Below are 15196 nucleotides of genomic sequence, written 5' to 3'. Positions count from 1 at the left end.
TGGATGTAACCAGCTTTGGGCTGGCAGCATCTTTCCTAGCCAGGAAAGCTCATTCAGAGCAAAAAGAATGAAGCTTTTCACACCTAAGGCAATTTCAGGAAAAACTAGTGCCTTTGGCTGAGCCTTTCGTCCCTGGCGATGCCGCTCTGTGCAAACGCTCTCCCAGGCCGGCAGCAGCCATGCCAAGGAGCTTCTCCCTTAGCAGAGGCACCGATGCCAGGCCTTGAGCGAGGGACAAACAGGGACGTGCAAGGAGCAAGCTGGGAAAGACGGGGGTCCCTCAGGGACCCCTGGCACCTCCAGCGTGCACCAGTTGCCTAAATGCAGCCAAATTTTAAACAAATCTCCCCAGATAGGATGCTGATGTTGAGTTAGTTTGAGGAAGAAGCTCACCACCCTGCAGAAAGGCCCTGGTCCCATGGACCCCACCACTGGGAACCAACCCGCCAGAGCTCAGCACCGGGCCAAAACAGCGGGCACAGTCTGCACTTGGGCTTTGGGAGAAGATGAGCTCTGGACTGGGATGTCACCAGGGGATGAGCACAGATGGCCTGTGACGTCCCAGTAAACAACCTGCAGCAGGTCCACTATGCTAAAGGAATGCAAACATCACATTTGCAATGACACCGTGGACAAGGAGGGTAAGTGGGGAAGCTCTGAGGGACTCGAGGGCCACTGAAGGATCTCTTCCATCCATAATGGCTGCTCCAGGGCTCTGGGAAGGTGGCAAGTTTGTACTAACCTCAAGAATTCCAGGATGAGCCCAAGCAAGGCCCTCATGGGAAACCCACCAAGCCAAAACTCTGTCCAAACCACAGTGATACTTTCGCTCTGCTGATGAAAGAGCCAGAAGCACCAGGAAGAGCAAAAGAAAAAGAAGGAGGAGGGAGAAGGAGCTGAAATAAAACAACCAAAAGACAACTCCAGATTTCCAGCCCTGTGGGCACGGTTAAGAGCCAGAAGACCTCAGAGCCACCACCAGGTCCAGGCTGGAAATGCATTTGCAGGGTCCCCGAGACAGCTGCCCAGCAGCTGCAAGGCTCCAGTTTGCCCCAGTAACACTCCACTCTCTCATTCTTACTCTGCACTTACAGCTATAAATAGACGGCTCATCCGACCAACCCCTCATTCACGGTCTCCGTCAGACGAGGACAAGCAAAGCCCTATATTTGCAGCACATCTGGCAGGCTTAGGTTTCAGGGTGAAGGAGTGCAAGATGTGTGGTGCAGACTCAAGATCTTTCAGGGCTTTAATTACCCAGATTGTACTTGGACGGAGACACGCGTCTGGAAATAGCAAGAGAGGCCTTTGGCCATCTCTTCTACTCAGGTCTTACGTTCCCCATACCAAGTGGAACACTGTAATTCCAGGAATGAGCCTCACGCAGTTATAGTGACTAACACGATCCTGGAGATGGCACAAGCAGGACATAGAAAAATCTTCACTGGTGACAAAGGAGAAAAGACACGTTTACAAGTGCCACGGCTCCAGCGCCTTGTACCGCAGAGCCATTTATTTAACCGGCTGGCGTGCGTGGCTTTTCCAACACAGCAAAAATAATGAGAAAAGTGGCAGCTAACTTATCATCTCACCTTGGCTCCTCTATTCATTACTTTTTAAAATGCACGTCAGAAATTCTGCTGAGCACATCACTATTTTGGAAGACACGACGAGGCAATGCAGGGGACAGCGGTGAAAGAAGCAGTAGAAACTTCAGCGAGAAGCTCCTGGCAGGAGACGGGTTGTTGGCAGAGTCTGTGCCCAAACGAGTTGCATCGCTTGAGAAATTGAGGCAGGAGATCTTCTGCAACTCCCCCCCCCAGGATGAAAGGCTGGAGAAGTGCACCAGTATCCCCAGTACTTTTGCTGGGGAGAAATCCCCAGCGAGCTGTGGCTCCAAACGAGACTGGGAGACACCAACCTTCGGGGACGAAGCCTCCCTGGGGGCAGGCACTGGCTCCAGTGGCTTTGCTTAAATCACTTAAGTCTTTTTGCTTAAATCTGGGGCTGGTCTTCTGCTTAAATCATTTAAGTCTTTTTTTTTTTTGCAACACTACAACTTCTCCCCTCAAAGCAATTCACTTTTAAAGGAGAAAAAGAGGTAAAAGTTACGCAAATTAAATGTGTCATGTCACATCATTCGCAACAGTTCTGCCTGACTCTGAATTCTTCAAATTGCCAACAAACAACCCAAAACTTGCCCTTTGTGTAATTCACCGGAGCCTGCCAGGTTTTGTGTCAGCGCAAAGGGACAGTGCCACGAAGTGGAGAAGGTTCATGACAAAGAAGGTTCTGGTGCTGTAAAGAGGAGTAGGATTAATTGCTCTCATAAATTTAATGAGACAAAATAACCGGAGAGAGCTTAAGTGGCAGCAGAGAAAATTCAGGTTAAATGTGAAGTGTAACTTCAGGAGGAGCAGAACGGTTTGGGGCGGCTAAAACAGCCATTGAGAGATGGAAAAGCGGTCGGTGGGGAAGATGCTGAGCTGTGAGGTGGACGATCAGCGCCCAGCAGCCGTGGCCGCACTGGAGGCAGCAGCTCACAACCCTGCAGACCAACGGCAGCTTCGTTAGGACAAGGGTCGCCCTGATTTTTGGGGGCAGGCTCCGGCGAACGCGCCCGCCTGTTGCCATCGCAAAGCACTGCTCGTTTCCTGGGCAGACTCCCCAAAAACCAGCTGCTGCTTGAGGGCCTGCCATTAGGGCACGCAGAAATAAATCAGGCAGCGGAGGACAAATGTCCCCTTACTGCTCCTCCCAGTATCGATCATCAGGCACCGCCTGCAAACCGGCCAGCCCTCGCCATCTGCCCCGGCTCTCTGCAGGCTGCCATCTGGCCCGTGGCAAAGCAAAATGAGGGGCCGGCGCGCTGAGGACAGGCAATTTGAGAACTTTCTAGCTCCCCTGATACCCTTTTAGTTTCCTCTCCCCTTTCCACCAGCAACTGTTCTTCTTCGGTTTTTTTGAGATTTTTTTTTTTTTTTTTTTAAAAAAAAAGTAAATAGCTGTTTCTGGGCAATTATCCACCTAGATCTGCTGGATGGCTGACCCAGCGCTGGGGAGCTGCAGGCAGCCCAGCATCATCTCTGCGGTGCCCCAAAGGTGAAGGCACAATGGGTTCATCAAGGCATGAACACCCTTTGCGCACAGCAGCACCCTGCGGCACCCCGCGCTCACACGCAGACAGCTTGTTTCTGCGGCGCACGTAAACGGCCCTCGTGGTGTTGCTATTGATCTGCTCCCAGCCCCAGCGCCGGCTTTTGTCTCCAGCTGCCATGGCTCCTCCGTGCTGGGAGGGACCTTGCTGCCCGCTGGGATGGAGGTCCTCGCGCTTCAGAGCATCACAAAGACAAAGCCTGGTTCCTTCTGCATCCCAAACCTGTGCCTCTGTCACAAAAATGTTTGTATTTTGAATGCTTTGCAGAACAGGAATTCACCCAAAATCTCAAGTGAAGGGCACCAAACTGCTCTGTTTAAGTCCTTCAGGTTGAAGTGAAGCACCTGACCTAGTCAGGGATGTCCCTGCTCCTTTCAGGGGGGTTGGACTAGATGACCTTTGAAGATCCCTTCCAACTCTAACCATTCTATGATTTTGACATTCTCAAAAAAACCCCCACTTTTACCAGCCTCCAAAATGATTTCGGATGAAACAATCCAAAGGGCTAAAATAATCACTTTGACAACTTGCAACATCTGTGTGGCTAACACAGAAAAAACCCCCAGAGATGGAGTGGTCTCTTGAAAAGGGAGGATCACTGCGCCCGACTGTGCTGTTGGCAGTGGCTCCTTCCACACGTTGGGTCACTTCACTGCTTGCTGTGAAAGTAATTTCCTCGCCTCCAATAAAGCATTTCGGATGCACTTGGATCTTCTGAAAGCTGCTGGATTGTTGTCAATATTCAACGCAAAGACGTTGGGCAGAGTGAATCACTCCCAGTTCATGAATGATGCCCTTGTTCAGCCGTTTGGAGATCGGCAGCAGTGAAGAAAGAGCTTTCTCATGCGGCCTCGCGCTTCGCCAGCACCCGGCATCGGTGTCCAGTATTGCACCATTGTGTCCGGCAAATTTCCAATCAAAGTTTCCTTGTCAAGCACGGAGAGACGCTCCTTGTCAAGGGGAGAAAGGGCAACTATTGCTGATGTGTCACCAGGCAGTGGGAGCGGCAACGCTCGTGCGAAGGGGCTCTCTGGGGCATTTCTGGGCTTTTCACAGTTCCGGGGGAATTACGTCTCCGTTTTGTAGGTTGTGTGTCCCGGCACAATCTGGTTGCACCAGGAGCACAGACCTGGATGAAGGAATTTGCGCAATATCCCCGTGCTGACTTACACACGTCTTTCTCCAGTGGTCCCAACTAAAGACGTAAAGAAGAGTAATTTGCAAAGAATGGGAAAAAAGGGAAAGTAAAAAGTTGGAGACAGTCTGGGACAGAACAGGGTGATCAATGAGAAATAAACCTCTAAGTCATCCGAGCACAGGACTCTGGCATCTCGGTCCCTCTCACGGAGGGACCAACTCGCAGCCATGAGCAAAAGTCTGAGGAAAAGTTTGGGAAGCTTCCACCCGGACAGGCTGCAGGAGCTGCATGGCCGGAAGCAGAGCAGTTAAAGCTGGGAACCCGTTTTCAGCACCCAATAACCCGCTCCGAGCTCCGAAATCGAAACCCCGATTTCTAGGAGAGCCCTGCCATCCCCACCAGCGCTTGTGTGCGAGTTCACACACAAAGCTTTCTCCAATTAAAAGCACGTCCGTGTGTGAGAATCAGGAATTTTAAAACCCAATATTTAAGGGATTTGGAGAACTTCAGGAGAGGGGGGGAAAAATGTTATTCTTGAAAGGATCCCTTTATAAGTTAAAATTTTATTAAACTGTAGCTGCTGGGAGCAAACCGCGAGTGGGGAATTCCAGGGTACTCCGTTCCCTCGACTCGTAATTTATGATTTACTTTCGTAATAACTGAAGCCATAAGGAACTCATTGGATTAAGGAGCCTTATTATTTATGTTGTGGAACAATAATATTTAACTGTATAAAGCCACATATCCACCCGTACAGACTTTCCTTCCATATGAAACAGACTGCACTTCATAAGTAAAACCCTGGCTGCCGGGAACGCTGCCATTGAATTCCGACAGAGCCCGCGTTTCGCCATATATGTTGTAGTTCAAGGTTGCTTTTAAAAGCCTGTTATATCATCACCACGGGCAGCAGAACACAGACAGCAGAGACCCAGATAAATATAGACACAAACTCTGGCAGCATCACCTCACATCCCACCGTGCCACCAGCGATGGGCGGGATGTGTCCTCTGCAAGGGACGGCCCTGGGGTCGGCCGGCGCGGTCAAAAAAAGAAAGAAAAAAAGAAAAAAGAAAAAAAAAAGGGGGATGCAGACCCACACGTCGGCACCCACGAGGCCACAAAAACACCATGGGGTGGGTCCAGAGTTAGGCAATGGGTACGGCAGTGCCAGCGAGTGGCTCAGCTCTGGTCGGCGCAGGGGAGGAATGACATCCCGGGGTTTTGCAGCAAAGGATGGGATTCAGCAGGCAGAGGGCTCGTGAACTGAGCCACTCAAACTCAACTCGATTAAAAGCGATGTCTCCCAGGGTTCTATGTAGGAAAAGATGAACTATTCTAAGAGGACAAAAATCTCCAGCCAAGACAACCAAAGCAGCTGGCCCAGCTCGCCGAGTCCCACTGTCAAACTGTATCCAACTTTGCTGGAACCACATTGCAACTTTTCTCTTTTCTCGTCCCCTCCCCATGAGATGGCGAGGCCACTTACTCTGCCAGCTCCTCCAAGCTCCGATATACGTCGTCATCGTTTTCCGTGGTCTCCTCTGATGGGAAGGGCCTGGGGAAGGAGAGGAATGACAGTGTTATTGGTGCGTCTTGCCTCTCGCAGCAGATCCCCTGCAGCCCCAGCTGAACCCAGCCCAGCCCTGAGCATCCCGTTGAGCAGAGGGCGTTTCGGAACAAAATATTCATTGCAAATACATTTTTTCCTATGGAGGCGTTATCTCCCAGGACGACATCATCTCCGCCGCTTCCTGGCACAGCAGGAGAAGAAACCAGATGGTGAGGCTGGTTCAGCACAGGGCACCACTGGAGCACCAACGCGAGGAGCTGCATCCCCTAACAGCATCCCAGAGACCTCACGTCTGAGCCGCTGCTCCCCGCTCTGCTGGTGCTTGCACAAACAACTCAGCACAAATTTAATTCAAGTCTTGCATCGGACTCATTGAGACAGAGAAACACTCTCCGCTCCAACCACGATGGAGCCTTTCTACCTGCAAGCTCCTACCCTGCTTGGCTGCGGCACACGGAGCCGCGTCCCGTCAGCATCTCCCATTGCTGCAAGCAGCCAATCCCACCGGGACAAAGGAGTCCTTACAAAACCTGGGCTTCCTCATCTTAACAACTTTGTGATAGCTAAGAAAAAAAAAAAAGTTAAAACCCTGGGGATGAGGGAAAGGACACCAAAAGGGCAAGAGGAAGCGGGGAGAACGCAGATTTCAAGAGAAAGGGAAGGAGTGGGGGGAATACAAGAATTCCTTGGCTCATTCTGAAGTAATAACCAAATAATGTATGAAGGAGATGAAAAATACTGCTTTAATTAAACCCAATGTATTATTGCTGGCACAGGGCCACGGCAGGCGACGGCTCTGCTGGGGCTGGATGCACCTTGCGACTGCGGCTGCCTCGGGCTGGGGTCCCCCGGTCACCGCACGGGAACAGGGGCTGCGGCAGGGCGGATCGCTTTGTCCCCTGTGGGCATCGCGGCAAAGGCAGCGGCGTGTCCCCAGGCTAAGAGCCGTACGGGGTGGGATGCTGATGCCGTAGGTGAACAAAACTGGATACACGTGAACTTCTACCTCCTCTCCTCTCCCCTCCCACCCTCCCTGTTTCACAATAGATTGCCTCTCCTAAAAGATTTAACATATGGCCTGGCTAGCCCCCAAATTTGCTATTTTTGGATCCTGCCTCTAGCATTAATTTACCTTCTCTCCTCTGCTTTACCTCACTGTTCCTTTGGTGAGCAGCCTCAGACCGAGTGTTTTGAAACAGAGCTCAAACCTGCAGTGAGTCCAATTAAGAACACGACCGGGTGGTGAGTCCAGGAGGAAAAAGAGCCATGGTGACCCCAGTCCCAGAGCAGGATGATTCTATGTTCCAGCAGCCATCAGCCCTGCCCTGCCTCTGCTCAAGATGCAAACGCACGGGAACCAAGGAGCACCCAAGGCTGGCGTGTCTAACTGTGCCCGCCTGTCAAACTGCCACGTGGGATGGAGGAGAGCAATGGGTATGAAGAGCAGAGGGAGCTGTGCCTGCTCTCACAGTCTTGTTGCAAAGGAGGTGCGATTAGGTGATCATCCCAACACCCCAACATCTGGTACAAATGGGAAGCCCATTTTGGAGAGAAGCTTCAAAGCACAGACACAATGAGAGACCAGGAGGAACCCAGGACCTTCACAAAACGTGCGTGTCTGCACACATTTCCTCTCCCCTGCGGTCCCCTGGAGATTAGTGATGAATACAAAGGCCACGTGAAGCACAGACAGAAAAGCCACCAGCTCCTCCTGCACGGGGCTGAGCCCATCATGGGAACCAGTATCAGACTTCAGCCCCGATGGGCGAGGGGGTACGGCAGCCGCTGCCGCAGGGCTACGCCATCCCACATAGCTCTGGCAAGAGAGGAGAAATTGGAGGTGACCTCTCTTTAAATATCACTTGTTAAAATAAGATCCACCACAAAGCACAACCACCTTTCTTTTAGATCCATCTTCTGCTCTTAATCTCTAACTATTCCCTTCTCCAGTGCTCACCAGGCCAGAAAGAACGAAGTAAAGGAGCCATAAAGAACATTAAAATCACAAGCACACATTTTGAACCATAAATTTGGGCTTGAGGTGTAATCAGTCCCTGTGATAAACCCCACCAGGTAAGACAGGGAGACAGCAAAGAGAGAAAACATTTTCTAATGAGAGTTTCATGGAGACAGCAGCTCCGTCAGCCCTCCCAGCCTCACCTTGACCGTCGGTAAAGCACCGGAGTGAAAGTCGGGCAGGGGAGGAATTAATAGCCTGTATCTCCGCAATAGCACCTAATGGCTAAATAAGGATGCACAGAGTGCAATTAAAAGAACAGTCACACCGAGGAGAGCATTACTAAGTGGACCATCTAAAATCTGGAGCTGAAGGTCAGCTTTTTGGAGAAAACCTTGGGTTTGCCCTTTGCCGTGCCTCTCTCCCCAGCTGCCCATGCCACATGGTTGTTATTTAAAATATCTCCATATTTCTGGCTTAAGTTACATTATATAACCATTTACATTATTTCTCTTCACTGAACACAGGAAAAAATAATCCTCCAGCAACAAGTCGATGAGGATGAACCTCCAGCAGCCAGCTACAGAAAAACATATTAAGTGCTTTTCCACACCAAGGCTTGCACCAGCACGGGGGGTCAGGGGAGCGAGCGCTGGCAGGAGGCATGGGGTGAACTGCTCGCCCCAGCCCTGTCTCTTCAATTATTCCCACTTCGCCACCTCCCATCAGATCACCTTTGTGGCTCCCCGCCGCGGGCCGGGCTCATCGCGGGGCAACATTTTCCACTTGAGCCGGCTGCAGAAACAGATTTGGTATGGTGGGGGGAGGCTGGGAGAGAAGAGCCCTGCTCTCGCTCCTGCCCCGCCATATCCACGTCAAGGCAACACTAAGACAAGACAACTGGGTGAACTTTTAACCCAGTGTTTCTCACCGAGGTTTCCCTCATGCACACTCAGGTGCAGCACAGGACTTAGATTTAGACACCTTCACGCAGCTGATCAACCCGGCCCCGAGCACGCAGGGAGAAGCATCTCCATCCCGTTGGGCGACGGAGCTGCATGTCCTCCAGCCACGAGCTCCCCAAGAGCCTTGTTTGGGACCAGTTTGTACGTCATTATTAAAAAAAACAACACAAACCCAACAACAATAAAAAAAATTAAACCAAAAACAACACAAAAAAAAAACCAAATCAAAACCCATGGAAGTAAAGAGGACTAAAAGCTAATGATTCCCTAGGAAATTCTTACAGATCTCTGGGTGCACTGCAACTTCCTAACGAGTATTAAACGCTATAGCTGGGAACGGCTAACAGTAATGAGTAAAATATTTTGAGTCCACTGAAACCCAACAGGTTTGCAGAGATCCCAGTTCATTTAAATTCATTTGAAAATGTCTCTTTGCCAATATCGTTAGTTAAGCACCAGATCTGTTTTTCACTCCATCATCATGAAAAACCACCTGCCGGGCCATTTATCCTTCAACCCTGCGCCCAGGCTGCAGCAAGCCCAATCCCACTCAGATTAAGAGCAAAAGCCCCAGCGACATCAAACGCTGCTGGAACAGGCTCTTGGAGATAATAAACCTCCCAGAGCAGACTTCTTCACAGACAAACCCCACAGCACTCAACAGCGTCGCTTCCAGAGATCAAAGAAGAGAAAGAAAGTAGGATCGATCCGATGTGTTTGTTTTAGAGCCTAAAAGAGAAGGAAAGACCCAGTAATTTGTTCTGGAGTTTAGAGTGAGCTCCTCTTGAGGACGAGGACTTACAGCAGATGATCGCTCTCGACACGCGATGCAAAGCACCCCCTTGATCTTACAAAATATTTCAGCCGCTTTCTGGCTTGGAGAGCACCGCACACTGCTAGCACCCTGCCAAAGAAACGCGCTCCCGCGAGGAAAGGCAGGAGCAGCCCACAGCCAGACGACACCGCACGGGGTGACGATCGATGAATATTTCATGAGGCACCTAATGCAGAAACCCTCCTTCGCTCAGGTTGCCCCACGATCCATCCCACGCCGTATCCTCACCAGCACGCTCCCCTGCGGTAATAATCCTCTCCGCGCGGAGAAGGCGCAGCTCGATGCACTGCCTGGCTGCTCTCTCCTCTGAATTATTTAATGGGAAGAGCCAGGTAGGCTGCAATTCTAACAGCAATAAGCAGAAAGATTGATTTATTTATGAACGTATTCCGGCATCCGGTGTCTTGTCCTAGCAACAGACGCCAGCTGTTCACCTCTGCAGTATCGTCACAAGGAATACAGAGGGTCAGGGATGGGTCAGTTTTACTTGGATAATTTTGTACAGTAGCATCTTAGCCTCAAATCCATCTCTGACAGAGTAGATAGGATCTGCCATTACTTCCTATTTCCCCTGTCTCCTTTTTGACTTCTTGGGGCCAAACAGGGATAGAAAGCCCAGCGAGAAGCAGGCAAGGTGCCAATGTCCCACTCTCTGCCCTCTCTCCCAAGGATCCGTTCCCATTCGAGGCCACTCTCGGTGGAGATCGCCTCGGGCAGATCTGCAAGGAGGTTTTCATGACTTGCGCAGACACCCAAAGGAGGGTGTTGGGCAGTTCATCCCTTACCAGGAATGCGACTCCAGCCTCCCAACGCCAGCACGCCAATCTCTCCGCGTTTTCTGAAGTCCACAGTTGACACTTCAGCATTTTAAAAAGCAGGTGGAGTATGTGACACCCACGAAACCTGAGCTGCTCCCATCTGCCGCCCCTTCTGCGAGGGATTTCTTCACAAATGGAAAGGACCAAAGGTGCAAAGGAGCTCTACAGCTCTTCTGGGATGGACCGGGCTGTGCCAAGTCTTCCTGACTCAGGATCTGGCGTTTCCATAGCATGGGATCTACCAATGGTAATTACACCTTGCAGCAACTCACAAAACCCACGGCTGGGTGTACAGATCCAACAACAACCCCTTCTTGAAGAAACCACGGCAGCAAGGCAGAGAAACCCCACGGGAGTGTGATTTCACCGAGGTTTCGGACTTTGGGCTGTGCTTTCCGTGCGAGTTTGGGTGTGGGGCTGGCAGTCAGCTTCAGCTCCCGCTCTTCCAGACCAGCCCGTCTGTCCCACCGCTGAGGTTTAACGCTGCTTCAACCCCAAAGCACATTTCTCCACGGGAAGCGCTCAGACCTCAGCTGTTCGTAGCATCTCATTTTGATAGCTCTAACCTTCCCTCTTTCTTTTTTTCCCTTCTCTTTTTCTCCAGGACGGCAAAGTCACTCCCCGAGCACAGGATCACCCCATCCCCGTGGGTCCCCCGTTAGCCATCGGTTCCTGAAGCCCCTCAAAGAAAACCACGTGGTTGTGCAAGACCTTCACACGCATCTGAAAACGCATTCCTCATCAACTTTGGTGGGATTAGGCAGATTAAAGCAGCCTTTAATTTACTGATGTACCAAGAGGTGGCTGTGAGCTGCCCAGGGACGAGCGAAGAGGTGACCCAGAGCTGCTTCTCCAGCCCCGCTCTCGACCTGGGCAGCACCTCCGAGTTGTGATTCCCATCTGAGAAATGGGAGCAAGCAGCAGGGAATGATTTTGGTAAAGTGCTGCGAGATGGATGAAAACCACGCCACGAATGCCCAAGAGTCGTTTTTATAGAGCAGAATGGAATCAACTCTCTCCCTGCAGAACAAGACACATCGGAGCATACCAAAAGCCGCTGAATTTAATTAAAATCATACTATTGTGTTACATTACTCATCTCTGGAAAGAAACACCTCATGCTGTGCCAAATTTTAGACACGTCCTCTGAAAAATTACGATTTGCTTTTATTTGTGGTCTGGAACTTGCAAAAATTCTCACAAGATTAATTCTGATAGAAATTCAGTGGGGAAACAGCAAGCTACATCATCAGATAACACAAAGATGATGATTTTGCAGAAGAGCACTTACAGCATTTAGCACAGCGCACTGCACACAGCCCAAGGGTTAGCTGCATGCCCTGCTTTATCTTTAGCTCAAATCTGAACCCAGTATTTTCTGGAGAATTTGAGACAAGAAAATAACAGCTCGTATAATTTTATGTTTCAACACATTATCGCTTTTTTAAGAAATTCTCATGTACCAATGCTTCGCTGAAGAAAGCGGTGTGATTTTCTCCTCGCTTCAGCTCCACGTTGACAATAACAGATGGATAAAATCAAAAGGGGAATTCAGAAACATCTTTTTGAGAAAGAAAGTTAAAAAAAACCCCTCATTAAGATTAAGAGCAGCAGGTCAGGGAGGAGGGAGGATGCTCTTGCAGCTCAGACACCGGCTGGTAACTTGCAGCAGTGCCCGGCCGAGCACAGCACCGGGGCAGGGGGCTTGCCCCCACCATGGGGGGAGCCAACCAGAGCCCCCGCCCTGGGATAAGCCAGGGCCACCAACCCAGGCTCAGGGCATGTTTGCTCTGGGCAGGCGGCACCGCTTACCCAGGGAGCGTAAAGATAAATCACAGCCAGGACGTAAAGACCTGGGACGCACCTCACGGTATTTAACAACTCAACTGCCCCGACTTTGGAAAACACTGTTACGTGAAAAACCTTGAAACCTCCCTGGTTTTAACTTGTAGCACAAGGAAATCTTTTAGCTGTACCCCTACGAAATGCACGCCAAGAAAAACAAATAACTACCTAAAGAGATATTTCTCGCTGCTTCCAGACCTGCACCAGCGCTGCTGTTTGCACGAGAGCCCCACCAGCACGTCCCAGCCCGGCGGGGTCCTACTGTGCAATACAAACACGGGCAAAGTCAACGAGCAATGACAAGGCAGGTGCACCCCAAAAACCAGCAAATATTAAGCAAAGCCGTGCATGTCAGGACCGTATCCTCACCATGTAAAGCTGCCAGTGGGGAGGAGGCGAGAGAAACTGCCTTTGCTTTTATTAGCAGATGCTTACGGGGTGACCTCAGCATCTCCCAAGCCTACAAAGCAGCCGCGCAGGAAAACATGTCAATGATATTTTTCAGAGTCTCCTAGGAGCAAGTCTGTGAGGATATATACTTGCCAAAATAAATGCTTTAAAAGCATTTTTAGCTGGAAAGGAACTGCTTTTAGCTGAGGATCCTGCTTATTGACAAAGGAAGAAGCTTTGCGGTGACTCCTAAAGAAGGTCTGTCCGTGTCACAAGAAACCATCTCCACTCGACCCCCTGCTTGCGAGGTCTGCGGGGGGACCTCTGTGGATTTCTGCTGGTCAGAACTGGCGGTTGGTCCCAGGACTGGTCCCGGTTCCAGATGCCCTGGAGCACAGGAGAGCACTGCACAACAGCCACAAACGTTTCCAGACACGGATTCCCGCTCCATCCATTTTATAGCAACACGTCAAGTGTGTACAATGGATACACAACGACAGTAAAAATGATAACGGGCAGAGTGCAATTACAGAGAGCGTACTGGCAATGAATAAAACAGTCTTTGTAAACCACCCTTTCAGGAGAAGAGGTTCTGTAACTACCTCCTCACCAGAAGACACTTCAGGACTTAATCGCTAGCAACTTTAATTGCTTGCCATTTTCATTCTCCAGGATCCACCTCCTGTGCTGAGCTGCCATCCCCAGCGGCGATGGGCACCAGAGACCAAATCTTACCCGCAGGAAGCCTCCATCATGCTGGAGAATCTTTGCAAGTCCTACAAGAGATTTCCCCTTATCTCCCTTCTTTCCTCCAGGACAACACCTCCTTGACCAGCTATGCTTGCGCCTGTGCCATCCCATCTTTTGCAAGAAGTGGGTTTTGCTGGCAGGATCACAAAGTCTCCTTCACAGGGTCACCCCTGCTGCGAACGTAAGGGTACCCCCCCAACACTGTGGTGGGGCAGATGGGGAAATGGATGAAGGTCAAACCCGGACAAAACTCCAGGTTTAATTCTGAACTGGTAGATGAAGCGCAGACAAGTTTCCAGATCAAGCACAGCTGACCAGTGAGTGACACAGACTGGGAGCAAAGTGACGTTTTGCAGGGCAAGGGCTCGAGGGAGGTGCCCACATGGGTCCAGCTCCGTTTGCCCCTCTCTGCCCTCCTCCCACAGGGTCGCAGGGCACCGCCGCGCTGAGGAATGCTGCTCGCTCAGCATGGTAACATCACCACCCCGCGCGCAGTGCAGACGGGACGCTTGCGACTCTCCCTTCCCGTCCCTCCTCCCTTTCACCCCCACACACATCCTGATATTATTGGCAAGCCGTTAAGTACAGAAACTCCAGGGATGATAACACTGCAAACCTCATTTCGAGCACGTCGGTCTGGTTTAATAGTTCACCTGGGCAAAACTGAGCAATACTGAACCGCTGCGGCAAGGCACGGGGTTTGCAGCCAAAGCAGGGTGGCAGGAAACTCTCCTCCGGGTTAAATCCCGGAGGGATGGGAGGATGCTGGTACGGATCACTGAGCTGCCTTGAACTTGCCTGGAGGCAGCTCCAACATGGGCTAATCCCAGCATCGAGCTTCTCTCCTCCCAACTCACCATCTGCACTGTGGAAATGTGCAAAATGGAGATGCAGTGGCCGGAATGATGGTGGCAACCCCAGCCCTGACACCATCTTGGCACTGGATCAGCTGGGGTGGAGGGGACCCAGGGGCTCGGGCGAGCATCAGGACCAGTGCCAGCCCGTCCCCTGGAGAGCCCAGAGGGCTTCCCACCTCCACTGATGTGTCCAGTCTTCTTTAAGTAAAGCAGCAAATCCTGGCCCCTGATGTGTGGGACCTTCAGTGGACCCTCGGGCATCCAAAGCATCGTCACCTCTCCTGAGATCAATCCGGCCCTGCGGCCACAGGCAGGCAACAAGCAGCTCCCAGTCAAGGACTCGCCCTGGACTGCCAGCAAATCTGCTCTGTCACCTCAGGGCATGTGATGCGCAGAGGTTAAACACCAAGAAAAATCAGCATTTTGGCTTCTATGCTGGCCTTGGCCCGCAGCATGGGGAGAACACAAAAACCCCCCTCTCCTTCCCTCCATCGCCCCGCCAAAGCATCGCCGCTGCTCCCGCGGGAGAAAACCTCCACTTGACAAATAGGATTCACCCCTCCTCCCCATTTGCAAATGTTTTTAAATCTATTTTATTAACTGCAGTGCCTTCTGAAGAAATGAACTTAGAGGTTCAGTTCATATATAAAGGATTTACTCAGATTAAGGGCCCCTAAAAGGCCTTTGAACATGCTAACTCCTTCCCCTTTTCAGATGGTTTCATTGTGCACACATTAAAAATGCATGCAGGCAGCATGAGCCAATATTCCTCAACCTCCTGCTTTGCTTGCAAAACTCTGCTTCCAGGAAAAACACATCTCTTGGGGAGATGAAAAAACACAGGCCCCCACCGCTCGCAGCTCACGTTCCGCCGGGGGAGCTCGCTCGCACAAGGCGGACGACGGCTGGAG

The 15196-nt window shown here is 51.0% G+C and overlaps 1 protein-coding gene across 3 annotated transcripts in view; it reads right to left on the bottom strand.

Annotated features, from left to right (window-relative positions):
• Positions 1–15196, bottom strand: part of VAV2 (vav guanine nucleotide exchange factor 2) — a 136919-nt gene that overhangs the window by 30702 nt on the left and 91021 nt on the right. For all 3 annotated transcript variants that reach the window (XM_086763806.1, XM_086763807.1, XM_086763808.1), the window contains exon 4: positions 5785–5853. In XM_086763806.1, coding sequence (XP_086619932.1) covers positions 5785–5853 — 69 coding nt within the window. The remainder of the gene's footprint in view (positions 1–5784; positions 5854–15196) is intronic.

This window comes from Chlamydotis macqueenii, chromosome 20 (assembly GCF_036417535.1).
Source record: "Chlamydotis macqueenii isolate bChlMac1 chromosome 20, bChlMac1.mat, whole genome shotgun sequence".
NCBI lineage: Eukaryota > Metazoa > Chordata > Aves > Otidiformes > Otididae > Chlamydotis > Chlamydotis macqueenii.
The sequence above is the reverse complement of the archived record's forward strand: the minus strand, read 5'-3'. Positions and strand labels throughout refer to the sequence as shown.